Source organism: Solanum dulcamara, chromosome 9 (genome assembly GCF_947179165.1).
Source record: "Solanum dulcamara chromosome 9, daSolDulc1.2, whole genome shotgun sequence".
NCBI lineage: Eukaryota > Viridiplantae > Streptophyta > Magnoliopsida > Solanales > Solanaceae > Solanum > Solanum dulcamara.
Genome location: NC_077245.1, coordinates 51,251,403 through 51,275,923, shown reverse-complemented (window position 1 = coordinate 51,275,923; position 24,521 = coordinate 51,251,403). Strand labels below are relative to the sequence as shown.

Below are 24,521 nucleotides of genomic sequence, written 5' to 3'. Positions count from 1 at the left end.
AATTTATGCAATGTATATTATTTTGAATACAATAAACCAAACACTCAATAAGAAATAATCTCAGCATAACTTATCTCATCATAATTAATCCAACATAACTTATCACATCATAATTTGTATTCAAACTAAAACGTTCCTAAAAGTATAATGGATCATACGTTTTCAAGAAATTTTGACAAATGTGCGTGTTACATGCTTATTCTTCTTTGTTTTTTCTTTTTTGAGAACCTTCCATTCTATGGTTATTTACATGTTAGTTCTATATTTTGTGCATTTATATTGATAAATCTCATTTCCTGTGACAGAAATAAATGTTTTAACGCTCATGTAGGCACTAATTTATATACATTTGCTTTATTTATCTACAATAATTTTCTTTATATTTATAAGAAAAAAATATTTATGACATGTTCACTATTCATTCAGAAATACTTCGTTTCTTTTAATCACCCACAACCAAGAGTGACTTAATTAGAAAATGCAGCTTTATTGTAGTGAACAAAATTCAGATTTTTTGTGATTTATGGATTCTTATTTAGAAACAGAATTCCACAATGTTTGAGCCTATTATGCTGTTTCTAAAAAAAATCGTATAGGGGTTTGTGTACCAAAGAGCTGAACCACTGCTTGTTCAATCACAAATGTACTCTCTATGTCCCAATTTATAAGACTAATAACGATTTGACCTTAAAACACATGATCTATATCCACAAAAATATTTATCACAAAGTATAAAAGATTTCTCTTAAACTCCGTGTCAGTGAAACTACAACACCTAAATTAGAATGAAGAGAGTAGTTGAATATACCAGAGAAAACTGTTCTGCAACAATAAATGCAGCAAGTAGGAAGAAAATAGGGGATCAATAGTAGCCAAGTTGATCAAATATCCAACCTTCAATGACTCATGTGTACTGTTCAAATCCCACTGCCATTTCGACCAATCACAAGAGAAATCTAATTGATAGCTGCGGACACTGGTTTTGTATGCTCGAATGTGAAGCTTCCTGAGCATTATTATGTATATAGACAGAGGGCAAGCAAACAAGAAAAGTATGAAAACAAGATGGTAAGGCAAAATAATGTATGCCACACTTAAAACAACATTAATCCCAAACTGATCCGCATTTGATTTTATCAAAAGATTCATCAAGAATCTGTAAACTCTGCAGTTGAAATAAGGTGGTCCGTCCAAACAAAATAGTAAAAACCCTTCAACAAGGGAGACGAGTGTGGGGTTTTGGTGCTTTAACCCACTCTAAGGTTTTAAATTATTACAAAAAGGCAAAAGGAAGAATGATAATTGTCTCCCCAACTGAATCCTCCAATGTAACTCCAAAAAGATTTTCATCACCATCTAATTCTAAAAGCATGTTACGAGGCTGACCTATTAGGCACCACCAGATCCGTATTTCTTTCCCAAAACAAGAACCTGAAGCTTGTCGTATCCGGCCAACACACCAGCACCAGCAACAGCTCGGAGGATGTTAGCACCAGCACCCTTGAACAGAGATTTGGTTCCCTCATTCTTAACGATCTGGGTGAATGCATCAAGCGAGCTCTTGTACTTAACTGCCTCACCAGATGTCATCATCATTCTTCTTCTAACTGTATCAATTGGGTAAGAAGCAAGACCAGCACCATTGGTGATGAGCCAACCAAGTCCAAAGCTAGCAAAGAAACTATCCTGTATACAGCACCATACAAGGGTCAGACATTCTAGTTTTTTATACTAGAAGTTTATTTATCCATATCCATGTAAACTCTCACAAAAAGAAACTCAATCAATTGCAGTTATCTACTTTCTGGCAAACAACTCAAGGAACATGAAAAAATCAGCTGAAATTGACAATCTTTAACCAAATATACTGAATTCTATAAGTCCTAAACATCCATCTCCAACATGAAAACATTTAAGGATATATACAAACAACAAAATTGCAAGACCAACAACAATATGGTATGACACAGCAACAGACTATTCAGAATAGCATAAAGTCATGAACTAGCAGAGCGAAGCCAATTTTAAAAACACTAACCTGCAGGTTTCCTGTCAAGAGGACAGGCTTCAAGGAGTCGTACATTCCAAAGTACAAACCACGGTAAACAATGATACCAACACATGAAATGTTGAATCCACGGTATAGTCCAGCAATTCCATCAGATTTGAGTGTCTTCCTGTAGACATCAACCAAACCATTGAACTGCCTCTCACCTCCCTTCTTTGAAGCCTTGGCATCATTAGCAAGACGGGTACGAGCATAGTCCAAGGAGTAGACAAAGAACAAAGAGGAAGCACCAGCAGCACCACCTGATGCAAGGTTGCCAGCAAACCACTTCCAGTAGCCATCACGGTCCTTTTTGAAGTTAAAGAGTCTCTTGAAGTAGTCCTTGAATGCAAAGTTCAGGGCCTGTATAAGACAGAGTATCAGTCAGTCAATGCTCAACTTAAACAAACAGAACAGTGAATTTGCATATATCTTTGATGCATAAATTTCAGCCCTCAAAATGAAGACAAATGGTAAACCTGAGTGGGGAAATAACGGATAACATTAGCAGTGTTTCCTCTCCATAAAGATCCAAAACCTTCATCCTTAATTGTCCTCCCGAAACAATCACCAATTCCCTTGTATGGTTCTGAGAGCCTACCAGCCTTGAGCATCTCATCTTGATTTTGGATCAAAAGTTTCACACGCTCAATAGGGGCAGCAGCAGTCTTTGATACAGCAGCAGAAACTCCACCCATGAGGAAGTCAGTGGCAAAAGCTGCAAATCCTTTCTCTTGAGGAGCCTGCACAAAGACAGGTGAGGCGTTTGAGGTGATCAATGATAGATCCTGAGTGGCTTGGCCTCTCTGCAGTCCAGTATTGGAGTAGTTGCCATAAGCAAAATGCCTCTGGTAAAGAGCAGGCTGAATGCCCCCAGAGCGAGCATGGACATCTTGGGATAGACTTGAGCTCAAGTGCAGCTGGTTGGCTGCCTTCTGGAAAATAGTTGGGTGCTGGTTCATATCTGCCATTGCAACGTTAAACAAAAGTCCTGCACAAATTGAGCACGAGTCAGATCTCTCTATTTAAGCTTCACACTGACAGAATCTGTCCATAAATCCAGCAAAGTACAAAAAACTGCTGCCATAAGTACTAGGAGTTCTCATCATTCATCTGATGAGCTGCACGATCAACAATTTGGACCATCCATCCAATCACAATATATACCCCAACACAAACTTAAAAACTTTACTCAATCAATTAATAATCATGGTATTTTCACATTTACCCACCATTTGAAATGGCAATTCCTTTGCTGCCTTAGAAATGTCAACAGCCACCACTATTCTGAACTCTACTTAGCAAATAAGTGGGCAAAACTTTTAACTCAAAATTTAAAGTTTAAAGCACATGATAAATCTGGTTCAAGTAACATCTCAAAATATTTTAGGCTAGAAAATGGGCATTAAGAGCTCAACCAACCAACTTCACACAAAAAGCATAAATTTCATAATTAGCACAAATTCAAATAATAAACAAGAAGCTTTATCTGGAATTGCAACAAAAAGTTGCATTAAGTGCAGAGATCAATAATCACACTGGTCCACCCTACATAAAGATTGAAATTATAATCTTTACTTTCCAATCCTACGGGGAAAAAATCCCAAAACAAATAGTGAATCACTTGCAATGAATCAATTTCAGAATAACACTCAACATCTTTGTGCACAAAGTACTAACAATATGCATAGCATACCGGCACTAATTGAGTTCTATATTCATATAATATAAGACAGACTTAATGCTAAATTCAACATGGATCAACTCACAATTCATTAATAAAATTTAAGCAATGAAATTAGTCTCTCCGCCCCAATTTATGTTGTTGATAGAATTTCCTTTCTAATCTGTCACATTTCTTATAATGAAAAGCAATTTAATTCTCATATTATCAATTAGATGATTTATAGCCGTACAAACATATATATAACTTGTTTAAGATCACATATTTCAAAAATTGTTCTTTCTTAAACTCAGTGACTAGTCAACCCTAGTCAACCACAATCACACAAATATCACTATACGTTTGACTATGGAGCAGCACAATGAAAGAACACAATATGAACATAGCAATACAACTCGTTAACCAGATCTGCAGACTCAACATTCAAAACAGTCATCCACACCTAAAAAGCATTGAAAAATACAGATAAGATCAGAATGAAAGCAGATCTGCTAAACAAAATCACAGTTCTGGCAAAAACAAAAGCAGATCTCCACGAAGTACACAGAAACGTTACAAAAACCAAAAAATCACTAAATTTAACAGATCTAATCAGAAAAAAGCTAAAAACAGTAAAATGAATACATATAATAAACAAAACAGAGAGAAAAAAAATTCTGAAAAAAATAAAATCAAAACGATATATATATGTAGGCATTATTAGAGAAAGAGAGAAACATACCTGCGTTCGACTCGCCTCGAGAATAATGATGGAGAGGAGAAGAACGAGGAGAGGATGATGATGATGAGAAAGAGGAGTGAAAGGAGTTGAAACGGCGAAGGCAACACTGCTATATATATATTGGTTATTGGGGTCGCTGCTTCTTCGACCTATTTTCCCAATATTTTTTTGGTAGGAATTTGACTTTTAATCCCTACTTCGCGGGCGCATGATTCCTTTTTACGACCTCTTTCATTTAGGTTTTACTGCGTTTGAAATTTATTTATTTGATTAATTTGAAAAAAAAAACATATTTATTTTTATTTAGATTATAAAATCTAGATTTAATTATTAAATAAAGACTGCTTGTTTTTTAGTATCTCAATTACAATTATTTGTTTTAATTAAAAATACTTATAGACTTCAATTGAATTAATAATAAATAGAAGATATTAGAAATATAAAATTTACAGGATATGATATAAAAATGATTTTTTTGAGAAATTACATTTTAAAAGCTAGTAGTAATAATAATTGTGATTGGTGGTTGGTGATAGCGATCGATGTTGGTGTAGCTAGGAGGCGACCGATAATAATTGTTGTGTCTGGTGTTGATAAATATGCAGTGAAAATCGAAGGTGATGAACATATGAGGATAATTGATGATAGTATGTAATATAACTGAAAATGGACAACAAGTGAAGTAAAGTGTCAGCCATCGCTGTATTTTGATCGAAATATATAGAGAAGATAAGCATTTTTATTTTTACGTGAAATAGAAGTATATCACCAAAAAAATGCAAGGAAAAAGAAGGTAATATGTTGGTGTTCACTACAGTGAAAAAGTAAGAAAGTATACAACGGTGATCAATGATGGATAGAAGAAGTGAGAAGGCGAGAAAAGAGAAGGAGAAGCATAAGAGCTTAAGAGCCCGTTTGGTTTGGTTGGAAAAAAAGTGGCTTTTAAAAAATACTTTAAAAGCACTCTTTAAAGTGCATGAAATTTATTTTCAAAATAAGCAATTAAAGTGCCTAAGCTGGAAAACAATTATTGATGTATTTGGTACACAAATATTGTTAAGCACTTTTTTTGTCAAAATCTTTGAAATACCCTTAAAGTTGTTAAACATTATAAATACTAATTATTATAAATTCATTTCTAAAATAAATTGAAGTAAGATTAATTTATATTTTAATTCAACTTCAATATAAATTGATTATATAAGTTAATTTATATGTGTAAGTTATTTTTAATTTTTAAATATATAATTTTGATAAAGTACATAAAAATTTGAGATACTTTTTAAATTACATTTATAAATAATAATGATTATATTTCTTCTTCACCACAAATAATTAATAAGAAAAAAAGTAAAAGAATGGGAACATAATATAGAAGGAAAAAAAACCGGAAGAAAATAATTGAAGGAGGATAATATGGGGATTATAAAATATATTAGGGTAAAAAATAAAATTGTTGATCAAACATAAATGACTTTTAAGTTTTAAGCCAAAAAAAAAATAATAGAAGAAGGGGACCAACTTTTAACTTTTGATTTCTTAAAAATAAATTTTAACTTATTTTATACTTCAAAAAAATTATATAAAATATTTAAATTAATCAATTTTTAAATCAATTCAAACTCCCTCAGCGGCCTCAGGCGACTAAAAGAGAGAAGGAAGAATAATTTGACTATAAACTATGCTGACTAAAAGAGAGAAGGAATAATGAGATTTTATAATTTGACTACAAATTATTAATAATTTGGGCTTAAATTATATTTCGGGTCAAAAGCCACAAGTTGGGCATTAAAATTTGTGGCAGCCACTCCATCTTGAAATTCAAATACTATTTTTTTCTAGAAGTGTTCGCCATTATTTATCTCTTATCAAATATTTCTTCCATTTAATTTCTTTTTTAGAATATTTAAAAGTGAATGTCTTTTTAGCTTTTTAACAACTTTTAAATTTTAATTTTTATGTGACATACTTAAGATCATAAAATTAAAAATATATATTTTATTTAATATTACAAGATTAAAAGAAATTATTATTTTTATGTCAAATCAAATTCAAATAAATAAATTAAAACGGGAATTGAAAGTGAATATGATGTGAGGCGTTTGGTATGTGGGAAAAGGAGTATTTGCGTAGTGTGGAAATTGTATTCCGCGTGAAAAGAACGAAAAGGAAAGTTGGTATATAACTTTGACAAAGCAAATATCAAATTGAATTTGGAGATTGCCTTTTAAGATGTACTTTAGGACGTTGCTCTTGCCTTAACCTTTCATAATTTCAATGGACTTATTTTCTCCTTACACAACTTTTGTCCTTTCACATTTCTATTTCTTTTTATTTTTATACATGTCTGACACCTCAAGATATATAAAAAGAGAGACTAATGGAGAGTTGAGCAATAAATTTTTTCAAAAATTTCAAAACGACATGTCAATTTTGGATGATACCAAAACAGTAAAGGTGCAGGGTGATTTGCATCTTATCATTGACGTCATTTACAGCGTTAAAAGTAAGTCGCATGACGTCATGCGACTTACTTTAAGTCATATTAGCCACTATTTTTTCCTTTTCTTTTTTCCCTTTAAATAATTCATTTTTATATAATAATAACTAAAAAAAAATAACAATGTAATGATTTATTTTTTCCCTTTTCCCTTCATTGTCTTATTTTCCAATATTCTACTAAAATAATTTAAATTATTTTCATAAAATTATTATTTTTTATAGTAATTAAAATTATGGTTAAATTTTTTTATAGTATGCAAAAATTATATCTTTATTTTTTCTTGTTATGACTAAAATATGTGTTATTATATTTTAATTTTTTAATTATTGTAATTTATAGTTATTTTATTAACTTCGTCGTATGATCGCATCTTCCTTTTCAAAAAAAATATTTAAAATAAAATAATATAAAATTCTACTTTTATTCTATAGTCGATCAAAAATTTATTGAAGTCAAACAAAAATCATTTTTGACTTCAATAAAATGACATTGAAACATTATTTCTTTAATAAAAATAGTTGGGCTAAGTAATATTGACGTAAATCCAATGCTGCATGTATACTTTGAAGAACAAAACAAAACCGAAGTTTTAGAGAAATTATTAACCATAGTTTTTATTAAATTACGCATGAAAATAATTTTAACTACTATATAAAATAATAATTTTATGAAAATAATTTGAATTATTTTAGTAGAATGTGGGAAAATAAGACAATGAAGGGAAAAGGGGAAATCATTACATTTTAATTATTATTATATAAAAAAGGAATTAATTAAAAGGGGGAAAAAGAAAAATTAGCGGTTGATGTGACTTAAAGTAAGTCGCACATCGTTGTGCGAATTATAAGGCGCACAACGACGTGCGACTTACTTTAATGCCGTTAACGGCGGCGCAAATCGCCATGCACCTTTACCATTTTGGTATCATCCAAAATAGACATGTCATTTTGAAAATTTTAAAATTTTTTGTTGCTCTTTTGGCTTCGGACTGGGCTAGTGGAAATATAAAATACAAAAAGAGAGGGAGGGGGTGAGAGAGGAAGAGAGAAGATACAACATAAATACACATATGAATACAATAAATACAGTCATTTGATATCTCAAAAAGTGTAGAAATATAGAAAAAAATGGCAGAAATATAAAAACAGAGAGATTAAAATACATAATAAAAAGAGGGAGACGGAGATAGAGGAGAGAAAGAATTCATTTTGTTGTTGCTTAGCATCTCAAACATTAGCTATAACTGGAGTGGAATCTGCATTGAAACATCACTCCGATAAATTATAAATACCCTAACTATTTCTAATTATGGCCAAATGATTGTCATTTTAAAGATTTTCTCTTTTTTATTCAAATGATACAAAATATAAAATTTCTTATTATAGTGAGATCAATTGTTCTTTTGGCCCATAGTTTTTTCACTTATTCAAAAGTTTTTTTCTCGTAAAAATCACAGTATCATTATCGTTTTTTTTATTCTGATCAATTATCCATACTTTAGCGTTCTGTTTTTATTGCTATTATATATATGGCGATTCACGAATATTATTTGTGCATGCTATTTTTCCCAACATTTTCATCTCCTAAATTTAAAAATTGAAGACGATAATGATAACACAGGAGATTAAGCCTACTAGAGGTACTATCCTTATAATTGCATAAAATGCTGTGTTTTCTTTTGCTTTGAAAAACCCTCCTTCTGTGAAAGGATCAATCTATGATATTATTGTACTCAATAACTAATGAAGATAATGTATTTGTTAATTACTTAATAAGTTACCTAATTTTATACACATATTTTTGCACTGCCTAATAAAGTCCTCAAATCGACTTTCTTGTTGTGCAAAAGCTTAAATTGTTACTTCCTGGGTCCTAATTTACGTGATATATTTATGTAAGTATAAAGGAAAAATTATGTGAATAAACAAATATATACTAGTTAATTAGTTAATATAGCTATAGTTAAGCTAATTTACAATTCACCACTAACATTTAGTGTTAATTACGGTTCACGTTTGTATAATTCAAAATTAGTATATCTTTTGTATAATGTAATTTTGTATAACTATTTAAAGTTCATATGTTTGTGTTTGTATAAATTCGTTATTTCGAATTTATACAAAAATAACTCAATTATACAAATGTAGCTGCAAATTATACAAACCCGCGAATTATACAAACAATGCAACTTAAACTATAACTACAGCTCGTAAATATGCAAACTATACTAAGGAGCCTAATTAAGTTTATTATAGTGGTTATTTGCGAAATTTCCCCAACTATAAATCATTTCATTAAAGATAAGTAAATAATTTTAAAGTTAAGTTATTCTAATTATAGAAAAGTGACATTCTTTTATAGGACAGATTAAAAAAAAGAATTGGTACAGATGGACTCCAATACATACCAGTAGGCATGTAATACTTAGCAAGTAGCAACAGAAACATAATGATAAAACACCTTATCAAAAGTTTTACTTGTAAGATGTTCACTATAAAGTAGCTGACAAGGGTCACATATTAAGAAACACTAAATACAACAATGGTGATTATTTAAAAAAACTTAATTGACTCGAGTATTAAGAGGTTTCTTATAAGACTGCAGCAGCAGTGATGAACAGACCACGCTAATGGAAGAAGCAGCCATGCAGGCACCAGCAAGCCATGGGGGCAAACGGATTCCAGTGAAGGGGAATAAGACACCAGCAGCAACTGGCATGCCAAGCACATTGTATCCGAGTGCCCAAACATAATTGAGCCTGATACGTGACATTGTCTTTCTAGAGAGATCTAATGCCGTGACAACATCTTCAAGGTTGCTCTTGATGAGAACAACATCAGCGGCTTCTATAGCTACATCAGTGCCTGCACCAATTGCCATCCCAACATCAGCTGCAACGAGTGCTGGGGAATCGTTTATCCCGTCTCCTACCATTGCAACAGGAGTGCCTTTCAACTGCATCAAAGATGTAGAAATTAGAAGCAAGTTGAGCATACTGGATCTGTTAAAGAATTTTCCCTCAAATGGACAACTATTTGTGCACACACATGATTAAAGTCTGGAGTTTCTTCCTAGCAATTGCAAACCATCCTCAAAATGAAACCGTATAGCATCAGACTTACAGCAAACAATAGCCATTAGTAGACAAACAACGTGCACTACATCAACTGCTAATCATGAATCTTGATAAAAATGTGCATATTATTAAGAAAGAGGAGAGAAAATCTTGCCTGCAGTTCTTTAATCTTATCAGCTTTTCCCAGAGGATCTGTTTCAGCAAACACCATCTGAATTCCCACTTCACTTGCTATTGCTCTTGCTGTCGCCCAGTTATCACCAGTCACCATGACACTTGTGATGTCCATTGAGTGGAGAAAAGAAACAACATGTGCAGCGTCTGGCTTTACAGGATCAGTCACAGCAAAAGCCCCAGCTATTTTCTCATCCACGGCAATCAAGACACAAGTCCGAGCAAGATGTTCATGCTCTGAAATGTAGTTATCAACTTCACTGCTTACTGGGACATTGAAAGCATGCATAAGCCTCCTGTTTCCAACTAGGATTTTCCGTTCTCCAACTTTTCCGCTGACACCAGCTCCAGTGTGCACTTCAAAGTTTTCTATCTCAGGGTGATATTCATTTTCAGCACCGTGATTCAGGCGTAACTTTTTGGCATGGTCCACAACTGCTTTTGCAATAGGATGCTCACTATTTGCCTGAAAATCAAATTCTGGACAAATGAATCCAATACAGATATGCCCAAGAGAATTGATACTTCACCAATCTTTTTTTAAATAACTTCTCCACTTATTATAACACAATTGAAAATACCTCGTTTTAGTTGAGTCCATATTTGAATAGTTAATTTAATGATTATTACTTGAACACGATTGCAGGTAATCCACTTTCATTGTTGAGAAGTCCAAAATATTTCACTTTAATGGAATTAATATTAGCTGTGGTAACTGATGTAACTACATTCACAACAATTAACACTCTCTTCTAGAACAACATAAAATGTTCCAACTCAAATTAGCCTGCAATATCAAGGTTACACTTCATAAATTAAAAAAACGGAACTAAAAGTTGGAAGAGATGCATAATCATTTTTCAAATACAAGTTGAGAAGAAATCATGTGTGCCCCAAAGTTATTATCTCATGAGCAAGAGGGCCACAATATTCAGTTCAAATAATTTACTATTATGATAGTACTGAAGCTTCAATTCAGGGAAAGGGCTAAAGTATAGGATAGGAGATAGAGTAATTCAGAAACTTTATGGTGATAATTGAAGATCAGTCATGTTGAGCTATGAGCTTGGAGTCATGAGCTATGCCACATATGGAGTTTTGATGATTAACAAACATGAAAAACATGATGCAAGAACTGGATGTTAAACATGTCTCAAATAACAACGGATAGTGTTTATGACAAAGACTACTGAAGAACCAATTCCTTAACATGTCTATTGCAAGATCTGACTACAGAAGTACACTGCAAGAAGCGAAGGAGCTAGATCCTTCACAGGATACTACTGAAGACTGTTGATCAAGCACAAAGCAAATTCCAAGTGCATGAAGGATTCCTTGAGGAATTGGGATTCCAGCTAATCACATAGATCAAGGAACAAGAAATCAAGATGGAAATATTACAATAATTGCACACATGAAAAGAACATTGGAAATAGGAGAAAAACAAAGGAGGCCGACGCACAAATGAAAACCAAGTCAAACTTGGATTAGGTTCTTGGAATCTTTAACTTATTCTTCAAGGATTGGGAGAATAAGAAACAATCATTCCTACTCCTATATAAAGCATTACATTGATGTTGAAGAAAAGAGACTTCACTGCATAAAGAGAGAAAAAGCAAAGTGACTTCAAGTGAAAGAGAGTCAACTAGCACTGTGAAGAACTTGTTCCTATCAAGATTATTTTTCTGGGTCTTAGTTGTCTAGTTTAATTCACTTAACTTTAAATTGTACTCTCTTTGTTCCAATTTATATGACTAACTTTCCTTTTTAGTCAGCCTCAAAGAACGACACAATTCTACATTTAGTAACAATTTACCTATAAAATACTCATTTTACCCTTAATGAAATGATTTATAGCCACACAAACATCTATTACTTATTTTAGACCACAAATTTCAAAAATTCTCGTTTTTTCCTAAACTTCTTGTTAAGTCAAACTATATCACATAAATTGGACCGGAGAGAGTAACATTTTACATTCCTAAAAAAATTGTATTAGGTGTTTGTTCCTCGAGTGTAAAGACTTTCAAGATTGGGGTAGAATCTTGAAGGAACAGTTGCAACTAGGAAAAGGGAGAAAGGTGCTAGAGTTGGAGCCTTTAATTTGTAACCATAAAATTTGCTCAAGTTTAGTGGAAATTTGAGGAAAAAGCCTAAGGGGTAGGTCGTAGTTTTCGACTGCCGGTAGCAAGAAGTTTTTCGTGTAAAATCCTTGTGTTGATTATTTTTCTTTAATAGTAAATGAAGAACCTGGTTCTTCAGTACATAAGTGACTACATAAAATAACAATTGGTATCAGAAGTGGTTTGCAAGGTATCCAACATTGTTATTTTTGACTTCTTCAATCCTTTTGCTCAAAGGAATGATCTCTCCAAGAAAATTTAGCTAATTGGTAATGTAAATAAATCTATTGAACATCTCTTGGAGGGGTTCTCCTTCATTCATCTTGAACACCTCATATTGCCTATTCAACAAGACAGTTTTTGACTTCTTTAGTACATAGGTGACAACATAAAACAAGTCAGGTCAAGAAGTTAAAAACTGTCTTCTTGAATAGGCAATATGAGGTGTTCAAGATGAATGAAGGAGAACCCTTCCCAGAGATGTTCAATAGATTTATTTACATTACTAATTAACTAAATTTTATTGGAGAGATCATTCCTTTGAGAAAAAGGATTGGAGACATGTTGCCTGACTCTTGGGAAAGCAAGGTTAATGCAATAATGGAGACAAAATATTTGGAGACAAAGACTATGGATGAACTCATGGGAAACTTGAAGAACTATGAGATGAAGAAACTCCAAAATCAAAAAAATGCCCCACCAAGAAGGGATGAAAACTTGGTCTTTGCAGCTACCCAAAATCAAGATTTTGTTGAAGAAGACATGGCACTGTTGACCAGAATGTTCGAGAGGTTGATCAGGAAAGGAGGAATTTTTAACAGAGGAAACACCTAAAATACTAGAGCACCTGACATGGGAACTCAGCAGTATGTCACAGCTGTGGGAGTATGCCACAAGTGCGTGAGTCCTGACCATTTTACCAGACAGTGTCCAGAAAGAGAGTGATTGGAGAAGTAATGTTCCAGAAACAAAGAAGCAGGGCCAAGTCCCCAGAAATAGGATGACTTCCCAATCTTCCAGATGTATCCAGTGATCTTCAAATATCTGATGTGTTTACAAAATCTATGGCACGGCAACGCCATCAGTTTCTGGTAGACAAATTGATTTTGTTTGATCCACCAGCATCAATTTGAGGGGGGATGTTAGCATGTTGGACAAATTCTAATAGTTGTACATATCTATGTAATAACTCTAGATATTTGTGTAATTATGATGTCAATTGCTTTCAATATGTAGGAGATATCAGGGATTAATGTAGCATAATTTTCGAGATATTACAACTAGGAATAACGGATATTTAGGGATGTAAATAGCAAATTTTTAGGCATGTAAATCAGAATTCTTTCTACTTAATGGATGAACTCTCAATTTGAGAGCATTCATTCAACAAACTTGACACATCTAACCTAATCCACTTAAATACACTTTTTTGTCAGCAGAGGGGTTTGAATCAGTGATGTGCGCCTAACCTACACACTGTGCTGCTCGCTTACCACTAGACCAAAGGTAGGGGACATCTCCACATAGCAAAGTTACCGGATAATAGGGTAGGCATCACATCTAAGAATGTATTAAGGAAAAGAATTATGAAACACAAGGGAAAGAAGCCCACCTCAGCAGAGATAGTTACATCACAGAAGTCCTTCATGGAGATGTTAGAAAATAGCACAGCACTGACAACAGTGGGTTTCCCAACTGTCAGTGTTCCTGTCTTATCAAACACAACCAGTTTCACCTGCAAGAACAAGATGTGTTTACATTAACACCCACATAGGAAAACAGAAAAATGCAATTTCTTTTCTATTCATGAATTAAAACATTTGGTATTAAAATTAGTCTGCAAGCACAATTGAACTCCCAGTTAACTATCTATTATTATCCATAGTTGTAAACAAGAATTTCTAGAACCTAGGATTGATCTCATTTCTGGCTCTGAGTTTGAAATTTCAAGGCAATGAACTAACAACTCTCGCTTCCTCGACCCCTCAAATCCCTCGCAGCTCAAAAGAGAAAAAAGACAAGTGGACAACTTTCTTGTGTGAAATTGAAATAATTTCACATATAGGCTACTTATAAGGCTGAAGAGATGAACAAACCTTATGTGCTTTTTCAAGAGCATTTCCACCTTTAATAAGCACACCTTGAGAAGCGCCCTTTCCGGTGGCAACCATAATTGCTGTAGGAGTAGCTAATCCGAGAGCACAGGGACAAGCGACCACCAATACTGATATACCAAACTGCAACGCAAGCTCAAATACATTCATTCCTTTTGGTATCCAACTTGAAGGATATACACCTAGTTCTCCAGGGATAAACCATCCCAGCCATGTCACAACTGCAGCTAAAACAACCTGAAAATATAATAAAAATTGGGTTGTTTTAGATCTCCTGCTGATAACTGGCAACATCTGAGAATAAGATCAACTCAAGCCATTTCAGATATCAAAAGCTATATTGACTTACTGTAAATACACATTAGAAACTATGACAGGCTCCAAATTATTCTTCATCCTAATCATTCAGATTAAGGTCTTAGAATAAACCAGAGTATATTTGGCCATGGTCTTTGCTATAGATTTCAGTGTTTGCATCCACCAGTATTTAAATGATGGCACATTGTCACTAAAGACTTCTAAGATGAATATACTGAAGATATCAATTGCAACATATATCTTGATCACACATCAAGGGAGTACCTCTTTTGCTTAAACAAATATACGCCAATTAAGATTATGTCTGGAAAAGCTTAGCCATCATGCAGAAGTTACTAAGTTGAAAAAAAATGATTAGCCATAATGCAGATCTGATAGTTTTTGTATGAACTGCTTGGATTTCATTTCATTCTTAGAAACAAAACAAGCTTACATAATTTGTACTGGTTTCTACTAACATTGGTAGTACTCACCGTGGGTACAAAAAATCTTGATATCTGATCAGCAAGTTTCTGAACAGGTGCTCTGGCAAGCTGAGCAGCTTCAACTAACTGAACAATTTGTGAGAGGGCAGTCTCCGAACCAATATGAGTGGCCTTGATGAGTACACATCCATTCTCATTTACAGTTCCACCAATGACCTAATAGTTACATGTTTATTATTAAAAAGCATGCTAAAAGATATAGAATCTGTTATGACAGCCTGCATTTGAAAACAAAAAGTGTGAAACCCATGGCCAACAAATCTTGAGTACCTTATCACCTGGCTTCTTAGAGACAGGCCTAGCTTCTCCTGTGATCATACTCTCATTCACATAACTGTGACCATTAATAACAACGCCATCGACAGGAACCTTTGCCCCTGGAACAATCTTAAGTACATCATTCTTTTGTATTAACTGAGAGCTAATTTCTGTCTCAGAAATAATATTCCCAGCACCGTCCAGTGTCAATAGGTATGCAGTCTCAGGAGCTAGCTCTGTCAGCTTTGCTAAAGCATCTGATGTCTTTCCTTTTGCAAGAACTTCTAGGTATTTCCCCAATAATATAAACGATATCAACATGGGACTAGTCTCAAAGAAATCTTGCCCCTCAAAGGAGTTTGACGTCAATGCTTTTACCATTATATAAACTGAATAGAAATAGGCAGCATTAGTCCCCAATGCAATCAGAACATCCATGTTTGCAGATATCCGTCTCAGTGCATGATATGATCCTGCATAGAACCTAAAATAGAAGTTTAGAATTAGAAATTATTAAATTTCACACATATATCTACGAAAGACAGTTCCGAATAAAAAAGGAAATCACAAGCACTTAAATTCCATGAAGGAAAGAGTACCTTCGACCAATAACAAACTGCACAGGTGTACAAAGGATCCATTTTAACAATATTCCAACAGTTAGCATGTTGAAAACCTTATATTCTAACCAATTTCCATAAGGGGGGGTCATTGGAAGTACCATTGAGAAAACAAATATTGGCACTGAAAATAAGCAGCTCCACAAAAACAGGTTCCTGTAAGTGTGGATTTCATGCTCTTTTTCTATTTCTCTCTGTCTTGGTGGGATAAAAAGACTCGCACGATAAGTACTTGACTCATGTCCAGATTCTTGGATGCACTGCATTAGGGTTCTTGGACCAATTATATCTGGTTCATAACTTATGGTCACTCTATACTCTTGCTGGTTAATTTCAACAGTGTTTACACCTTCCAACGCATCGAGACAGCATTGAATAGCAGTAAAATCATCTGGAGAATTGATGCCTTCTAGCTTGAAGTGTACTTTATTTAAATCACTGCCTGAACTAATTATATCAGCTCCAAATCCAGCATCTTCTATTGCTTCAATAATCTGGCTGATACTTGTAACATTTGGATCAAAATGAACTTTTGCTTCTTCAAGAGATAAACCAACCACAGCTTTCTTTACTCCATCAATCATCGAAAGGGCACGTTCAACAGACTCAGAACAGCTTGTGCATGCCATCCCTTTGATTCTGATCCGGCAGATAGCAATATCTTGCTCTGGGAACTCATCAACTAGAAAACCAGTGTCTTCGACAGCCTCTTTTATCTCTTTTGCCTGGTATAGTCAAATATTTAGTTAAAAATACTGAAACATAAAAAAATAAGAAAAGCAAAGAGCAATCAACCATCATTAAATCAATCTCTGAAGTCATAAACATCAGAGTTGGTGCAACTTTTCTTAGTTGAGCTCAGGCAGCACTCAATATACGAAAAGATGATAAGAAATCAGGGCTAACTTTTTTAAAATGTACTTCATCCTAAAATATATGCCTTTATTTGTTTCACCTTTAAACCTATTTGCTCTTTTATGAAATTTGCAAAATTCCTCCTTACATTGAGACATGCATAAATATGTATGCTATAGCTATATTGCTCGGACTCTCCAAAAATGTTCTCTCACCCGTGTTGGATCCTCCAGAAAAGCACTGCTTTTGGAAGCAGTTATTACAGAGAAGTCATAATATTGGAATTGGAAAAAGAAAAGCACAAACAAAAGAGTCAATCTATTAGTTAAAAATAATAGATTTTGTGAATTTTATAATCAATGGACTGTCAACAGCATGAAAAGGAAACAAAGCTATTTGGTCGTCTAAGACTCTAAAGTCCTTGAATATTTGATGATTAAATTCTTGGCTTAAAATTGACAGATTATCCCATTGTCTTAAATTGGACATACACTGATAAGTTCTGGCACATATTTAACAACGGCCTGGCCTTGAAGTGGAGACACTGTAGCACTCTCAATCCCCTTCAGCTTTCCCAACGCAGATTCTATGGAATTGGAACAAGATGCACAAGTGATGCCACTAACTTTGAAGAGAAGAGTTCTAATCTTTTTATTCCTACTGCCACTTAATTGAACCACATTGACAGCTACAGCGTCATCATCTTGCAAAAGTGGTTTCTTCAATTCGTCCTTCCCATTAGCTTCCATTCTTTGTCGTGGGAATCAAAATCTTCAACACTGAAAATTGATGATAACAATAGTCAAACTGCAGATATTATTCAGTCAAAATTGAGCAATCCAGCAAATTCATACAGTTAGTTCAACAGATTAACCATTTATGGAAGTGAAACCACTGAAGGCAGCCCTCAAAACACACCATTATGTAGATAATCTCTCCAATATAAGCAGTTCAAAAATCTACATACTATCATACACTTCCATAAGACAGATTAATGGAAGAGAATGTCCACGAAACTCACTCACTCACACACGCACACACAAAAGTGGGTAAGAAACCAATGGATAAATCGAATTTCTAGCACCACGTTCACTATAATTGAAGACTGATCACTTGCAGGGACAGGTCAGATGGGAGTAAGGGGGTTCATCCAAACTCTCTTCAGTGAAAAACTACACTGTATATTCAAGGTTAAAACTATTGTGTACGTATATATTGAATCCCCTTGGCTTCTTTGTGTATTTACTTTTTCATATTTTCAACCTCTTAGTGAAAATCCTAGTTCCGCCACTAATCACTTGGGATTACTTTATCAGCTCTTATGAATCAAAAAGAGGAGAAAAAGGGAAAAACATGACAATACATAGTAGACAAAAGAAATGTCTAGGAAACACCACAATTCACACACATAAAGCCAATACCTTTGTAACAAACAACAACAACAACATACCCAGTGAAATCCCACCCGTGAAGAATGTACGAAGACCTTACCAATACTTAGCGGAGGTAGAGAGACTGTTTCCAAAAGAACCTCAGTTCACATGCAGTAATTCCAGATATAAAGAAGAAAATATAGCAAGTCACAAGGAAATAGTGCAAAGTCTACCAGACCTTCCTAACCTCCATAAGAAATTACCTTATCAAGAAAAAGAAAAAAAAAAGAAGCCAAAGACATGAAAATCTTGGAATAAGAAAGTGAATATAATCAAAATTTAAGAGAAACTCATTGACCTATTAACAATCATCACAAAGCTCCAAAATCCACAAAACAGAGCGACCCATAAGAAACAACGTACAGAAAGTGAAATACCTTGAGCAATTTTCTGGCAAAACTTTCAGTATAACACAAGATTGATCAGTTGGGTTTTCCTTTCTTCACTTAGAAAGTAAAAAACGTGAAAAATCTTGAAATACAAAAAAAAAAAAATTAAGAGACACCCATTGACCTATTAGCAATTTAACCAAAATTTGACCATCACAAAGCTCCAAAATCCACAAAACAGAGCGACCCATAAGAAAACAACGTAGAGAAAATGAATACCTGCAAAACTTTCAATATAACAGAAGATTGATCAGTTGGGTTTTCCTTTCTTCACTTGAAAGGTCAAAAACATGAAAAATCTTGGGAAAAAATACAACTTTTTGATGGGATTTCAAAAGCGAAGAAAAGAATGAAGGATTTGGAGTCGGAGTTGCAGAGGGTTGCCGGAAAAAGGCAAAGGTGGTTTATTAGGGAAAGTTGAATTTGAAGTGTGTGTGTCTTTATATAATGGGCTGGAAAAGATGCTTTCCATTTTGGTCCACTATCTTTTGAATTTTCGAATATAACGACCTGGTCCTCTACTTTCCCACCAACAAAAAAAACTCCTGGTTAATTGCATAAATACCCTTCATTTTTAAGGTAAAAATTTACTTCTACCTCATATCTACATTCAAAGTTTTTACGTACATAAATTATTAATAGTGTGAGAAACACACTTAGGAGTCTTTTAGTGTGAAGGATAACATCAAATAGTTTTTGAGGTGCCACTTAATTTGTTGTTTGATTAGCAAGTTTGAGATAACTTATTTCGAGATTAACAATTAGTACCGGAATAAGTTATCTCTTCTCTTGGATAGTATAGTAATCTCGAGATAAAATAGAGAAAATGACAAAAATATCCTTTTAAACCTTTTTTATAACATCACTTTTCACATTTATGTATATTCACATTATTTTTAATATCATGTATAATACATTCACAATCTTCACAACTCCTTATTTTTATGATAATTCTTTATATTTTTATTAAAAAATTAGACTATAGAAATAAATTTTTTATTTATTAATTTATTTGACTATTTCTTATGTTTATTTATGTTTTGATTTCGCTACTACTAAATTACATATTTTTAATTATATATTTTTTTAGTCACTTGAAAGGTTGTATTTTATATATCAACTAAAATGCAAAATTTAGTATTTTACAATTTAAGAATAATATGTGCTTAAATAAAGTGATATAAATAATAAATTCTCTTTTACTTGAACAAATTTAAGATGAAAGTTCTATTTTTAAGCTAAATAAGATGAAGGTTTATATTTATACATATGGTACCATCATGGAATTACACACACAAAAATATTTAACCTAAATAATATGAAAGTTTTATTTTTTTAAGAAGGAATAATTAAAGCTTGTAAAGAAAATATAAAAGACTAAACAAAGTGAAGGGTATTTTTGTAAGCAAATAACTTATTCTTAAAATTTATGCAATGCATATTATTTTAAATACAACAAACCAAATAATCAATAAAAAATAATCTCAGCATAACTTATTTTATCATAACGTATTTTATCATAACTAATCTCATTATAACTTGTATTCAAACCAAACGACGCCTTAAACTATCACTTTGAGAACACATCAATACTAACTGGACCAACTCGCTTAGGCGCATTTGGCATTGAATTTCGATCCATATGGCTTTTTTTTTCTTTTTATACTGATATTTTTTTTTATTTTTTTTCTATTTTTTATATGATTTTTAAAATCTTAAATTCTCTCCTTCTTCTTCTATTTTTAATCTAAAGGGTAGATAATATAATAAAAACTAAAGCATTTAGTTGTTCAGCAAAATAAGAGTGTTACATGTTTGTGCCATAGAATGACGAATATTACAAACGATAGTTTTTCTTGAATACATAATTTCTAAAATGTCTGCCCATATCGTGCTATTCACAAATACGTGAGAAACTAATCAAAATGCAGGTGATCCAAAAGCAACACACTTCAAGCTTTTTTTGCTAAGCAAGTCAGCCACCCTATTATCTTTCCTGAATATGTGTGTTAACAGCTTCTCCATTAGATACATACATTCAACAATTAAGTCATTATAAAGGGTGTTATCATTATGGAATATATTAACCACCTCTAGTGAATCAATATTGATATCAAGGGGAGCAAGATTGTTAGCGATAGCCATGTTAAGTCCTTGTCTAATAGCTCTGAGTTCAGCCATTGAAGGGGTAATGTTAGCCTCCTTGCTAAAGAAACTGATAATCGAGTCACCTCTGTGGTTTCTGATGACTCCCTCCGGGCCACCCTCCCATGGGTTGTCTTTAACTAAGCCATTAGTGTAGACCTTGAATCTTCTCTGAAGGGGGGTTCCACTTGACTTGAATAGTACTTTTAGGGTTGGATTGTAATGTAAAGTGCTTGTTGCCTCTACAGAAGAATTCTGAAGCTTCTACACCTCTATTGCATATATTTTTCCCAACTTCCTCCCTTTCCTCCTCCTCCTCGTTTTCTTCTTCTTCTATATTTATCAACATTCTTCTCCGTTTTATTCTTCATTTTCTTTAGGCTAATTTAATTTTTTCTTCATATTGTCCCCTTTTTTTTTTTTTACGGAAAATAAATTATTTCCACATTGCAATTGATGTGGCAATTTTTTCTATAAGAAAAGAGAGACTGTAATACGTACATACCATCACATATTGTTTGAGGTATGTTTCTCAGACTTATGAGTGATAGTTTAAATGTGTTTGTCACACTTTCAATAATTTGGTGTGACACTAAATTTTTTTAGTTTAAATGCGTTTTTGATACTTCAATCTCAAAATTACATGTCTTTCAAACACATATTTACTAATTAATTATTATTATATGCATTTTCACTTTAGTTTTAATATAAAATCAAATCAAATGCAAATAAGTATTTATCTTCAATTTACTTCTTTGAATTTAGGGGTTGTATAGTAGTAAGGATTGGATAACAAGTGGATATTCAAATTACACTCTCATGATAAGGTTAAAGAAAATGATAAAAATGATCTCTTGTTTAGATTATGGATAAAATAAATTTTCACGTATACCATGGAACAATTTTGGTAATTTTGTTTGAATTTGCTAAAAATGAGCAATTTTTTTAAGTCTCCGCTAAATATTTCTAGATTAAATGGAAATTATATATATATATTAAAAGTTTTGACCTAAACTCATGTTTACAAGTGTAGTTTTGCAATAATAATAATAATCTAATTCTATCCTTAGGCACATCTTTTTGGGGGTTTTTAACAATTTTTTATCTAGCTATTTTTAGTGTATAATTAGTTTCTGAAGTTATAATTTCTGAAATTTGATGAAGATATCCTAAGATTTTTGGTTAACGTGTTTACACTAACCAAATTTTTACAGTGCTCTTCTGCTATATACTACCAAATAATTATTTTATATAAAATAACCTATTCATAAAGTACTTTGCAATGTAAAATACATTCCAGTCAAATTTCAAGAACAAGTGAAAGTCAATGTGGCACTGCTCAAGAATATGAATGACCTCATACCAAGTAAGTAATATAATTAAGATGTTTCATATAATAAATAGACAAATTAAAGTATATTCCTTTTATTTAGTGAATAAACTCTATTTGGTGGAATATATTCAACAGTAAGACAAATCAACTATGATGAATGAATATACGTTACTATAAAACAAAGTAGATTCATGTGACAAATCGTGTCAAAATCATTGGGTACTCCAACAACTATAACAGAGTTATATGCTTTTCACCGAAAAGAATTAGGGCGGACACAGTCAGTGAAGTCAAAAATATCATTAAGAATATTTAAATTTTAGTAAAATATATTAATAAAAAGAGATATTTGATTTATGTAGGTATAGTTTTTTGATGAAGTCTGTCTAAATGACCATCCTTTTATTCACATATAGTTATTACACTATTGTGTGGTGGAATATTAGACAGAATTTCTCCAATATTAATCAAAGGTCAAAAGTTTGAGCTTTATGAAAAAATCTTGTTAGATAGTGTTTTTCCTTAAATAAGACTTATGCCACAAATTTAAATTAGTCAAAATTTCAATACAGACACTAAACAGACAAGGTGAAAACAAAAAAATCAATTAATCAAGATTAGAGTTATATTCTTAGTATACCTAATTAATTACTGAATCGGTACTTGAAATCTCAAACATATACCCAAAACCTCTCTTTAAAGATATAGAACAACTATAACATATCTAATATAATTTTATAGATGAAGTTTGAATAGAATAAAATGTACGCAGATTTTATTCTTATATTGTAAAGCTAAAACAGTTATTTTTAAAAGACCCTATGGGTGTGTTTGGTATGAAAGAAATCATTTTTTGGAAAATGTTATCCAATTTTCTCATGTTTGGTTTGATTAAATGCTTTGGAGAAGTTTTCCAAATCAACTTATTTTCCTTAAATTTTAAGGAATATGACTTACGTCCAAAAAAATAAGGAAATCATTTTTCAAAATTCTCCTTCAACCTCAAATTATAATTTTTTTACACCACCCCGTATCCCAACCCCCCCACCCCTTCCAAAAAAGTTATTTTTTTTTGAATTTCGTTTTTAAAAAAAATTATTTTTTTAAACTCCGTACCCCCAAACCAACCCCCTCCATCCCTACCCTTGGCCACTCTTACCACCCCCACCCCATCCACCCCCACCCCCGCCCCACATAAAAAATAATTTAAAAGTTTATTATTTTTGAAAAATATTTGAATTTTTTTTATATATATATTTTTTTTACCTCACTCCTACCGGTCCCCCTCCCCCACCAAAGAAAATATTTAAAAGTTTGTTTTTGATACCCCACCCCACCCTACACAAAAAAATAATATTTTTGATTCAAATTTTAAAAATTTTACTTTTTTACCCCCATTCCTACCTCGATCCCCTACCAGCACCCCCCTCTCCCCAACAAAAAATAAAAAAAATTGATTTTTCAAAAAAAATAATCAAATTTCGATTTGAAAGTTAGGTTCCGAGTAGAGTGTGATTGAATTTCGGTTCGAAAGTCGGGGTCAGGTCGAGTCTAGATTTTGAAGTCGATATTGATTGAAAGTTGAGTTGGGTTCTGCATCAGGTGTCGGATGTTGGAATCGGGTCATGATTTGAAAGTGGGTCTCGATTTAAGTGTTAGGGTTGGTTCTCGATTTGATCGATCGTGTTCAAATTTGGGTGTCGGGGTCGAGGTCGGATTTCAGTTCGAATGTCATGTTTCAGATCGAGAGTCGGGATCAAATTCCAGGTTGGAGATTTGGGTCGGAGTTCGAATCGATCATCAATGTCGAATTTCGAATCGATCATCGGGGTCGGATTCTGGTTCGGGTGTCTGAATCAGGCCTTGAATCGATTATTGGGATTGATTTTCATATCAAAAACTATTTTCCTAAAAAGTATTTTCTACTCTCTAGCTAAAAAATAAAAGATATTTTCTGAAAATAATTTTTCATTCGCCAACCTAATAATAGAAAATAGTTTCCAAAAAATATTTTTCATTCACCAACCAAATATAAAAAAATATGTTAGAAATCAATTTATTTTTCAAAAAAATATTTTCCGTGAAAAATATTTCCCTTCTTACTGCACACACCCATATGTTGAAAGATACACATGAAAACACTTTTTTTTAAAAAGTGTTTAATGACATGAATGATTTAAATTATCTCTGAATAGACCCACATTAAGAGGGGGGGGGGGGTATGAAGAGCTCTCTACCATCTC

The 24,521-nt window shown here is 32.9% G+C and overlaps 2 protein-coding genes across 2 annotated transcripts; both read right to left on the bottom strand.

Annotated features, from left to right (window-relative positions):
* Positions 1-1,105: 1,105 nt before the first annotated feature.
* Positions 1,106-4,660, bottom strand: LOC129902601 (ADP,ATP carrier protein, mitochondrial). The gene is made up of 4 exons (XM_055977928.1): positions 4,453-4,660; positions 2,527-3,038; positions 2,039-2,410; positions 1,106-1,686 (listed from the first exon to the last, which is right to left on the bottom strand). Exons 2-4 carry the CDS (start codon positions 3,016-3,018, stop codon positions 1,390-1,392), a joined length of 1,161 nt encoding a protein of 386 aa, XP_055833903.1. The 5' UTR covers positions 3,019-3,038; positions 4,453-4,660; the 3' UTR covers positions 1,106-1,389.
* A 4,667-nt stretch (positions 4,661-9,327) lies between these two features.
* Positions 9,328-19,268, bottom strand: LOC129902191 (copper-transporting ATPase HMA4-like). Its single transcript, XM_055977274.1, has 9 exons — positions 19,020-19,268; positions 17,470-17,757; positions 16,103-16,848; positions 15,516-15,987; positions 15,234-15,401; positions 14,425-14,679; positions 13,941-14,063; positions 10,186-10,671; positions 9,328-9,910 (listed from the first exon to the last, which is right to left on the bottom strand). Exons 2-9 carry the CDS (start codon positions 17,725-17,727, stop codon positions 9,518-9,520), a joined length of 2,901 nt encoding a protein of 966 aa, XP_055833249.1. The 5' UTR covers positions 17,728-17,757; positions 19,020-19,268; the 3' UTR covers positions 9,328-9,517.
* Positions 19,269-24,521: the final 5,253 nt, after the last annotated feature.

Excerpts from the sequence above, each read along its gene's own strand:
- LOC129902601 (XM_055977928.1), bottom strand. The coding sequence starts at position 3,018 with ATGGCAGATATGAACCAGCACCCAACTATTTTCCAGAAGGCAGCCAAC. Across the intron at positions 2,411-2,526 it reads TCCGTTATTTCCCCACTCAG|GCCCTGAACTTTGCATTCAA; the intron begins GTTTACCATTTG and ends TGTCTTATACAG. Across the intron at positions 1,687-2,038 it reads TCTTGACAGGAAACCTGCAG|GATAGTTTCTTTGCTAGCTT; the intron begins GTTAGTGTTTTT and ends TGCTGTATACAG.
- LOC129902191 (XM_055977274.1), bottom strand. The coding sequence starts at position 17,727 with ATGGAAGCTAATGGGAAGGACGAATTGAAGAAACCACTTTTGCAAGAT. Across the intron at positions 16,849-17,469 it reads ATGTGCCAGAACTTATCAGT|GCAAAAGAGATAAAAGAGGC; the intron begins GTATGTCCAATT and ends TGACTATACCAG. Across the intron at positions 10,672-13,940 it reads ATGTAACTATCTCTGCTGAG|GCAAATAGTGAGCATCCTAT; the intron begins GTGGGCTTCTTT and ends TTTGATTTTCAG.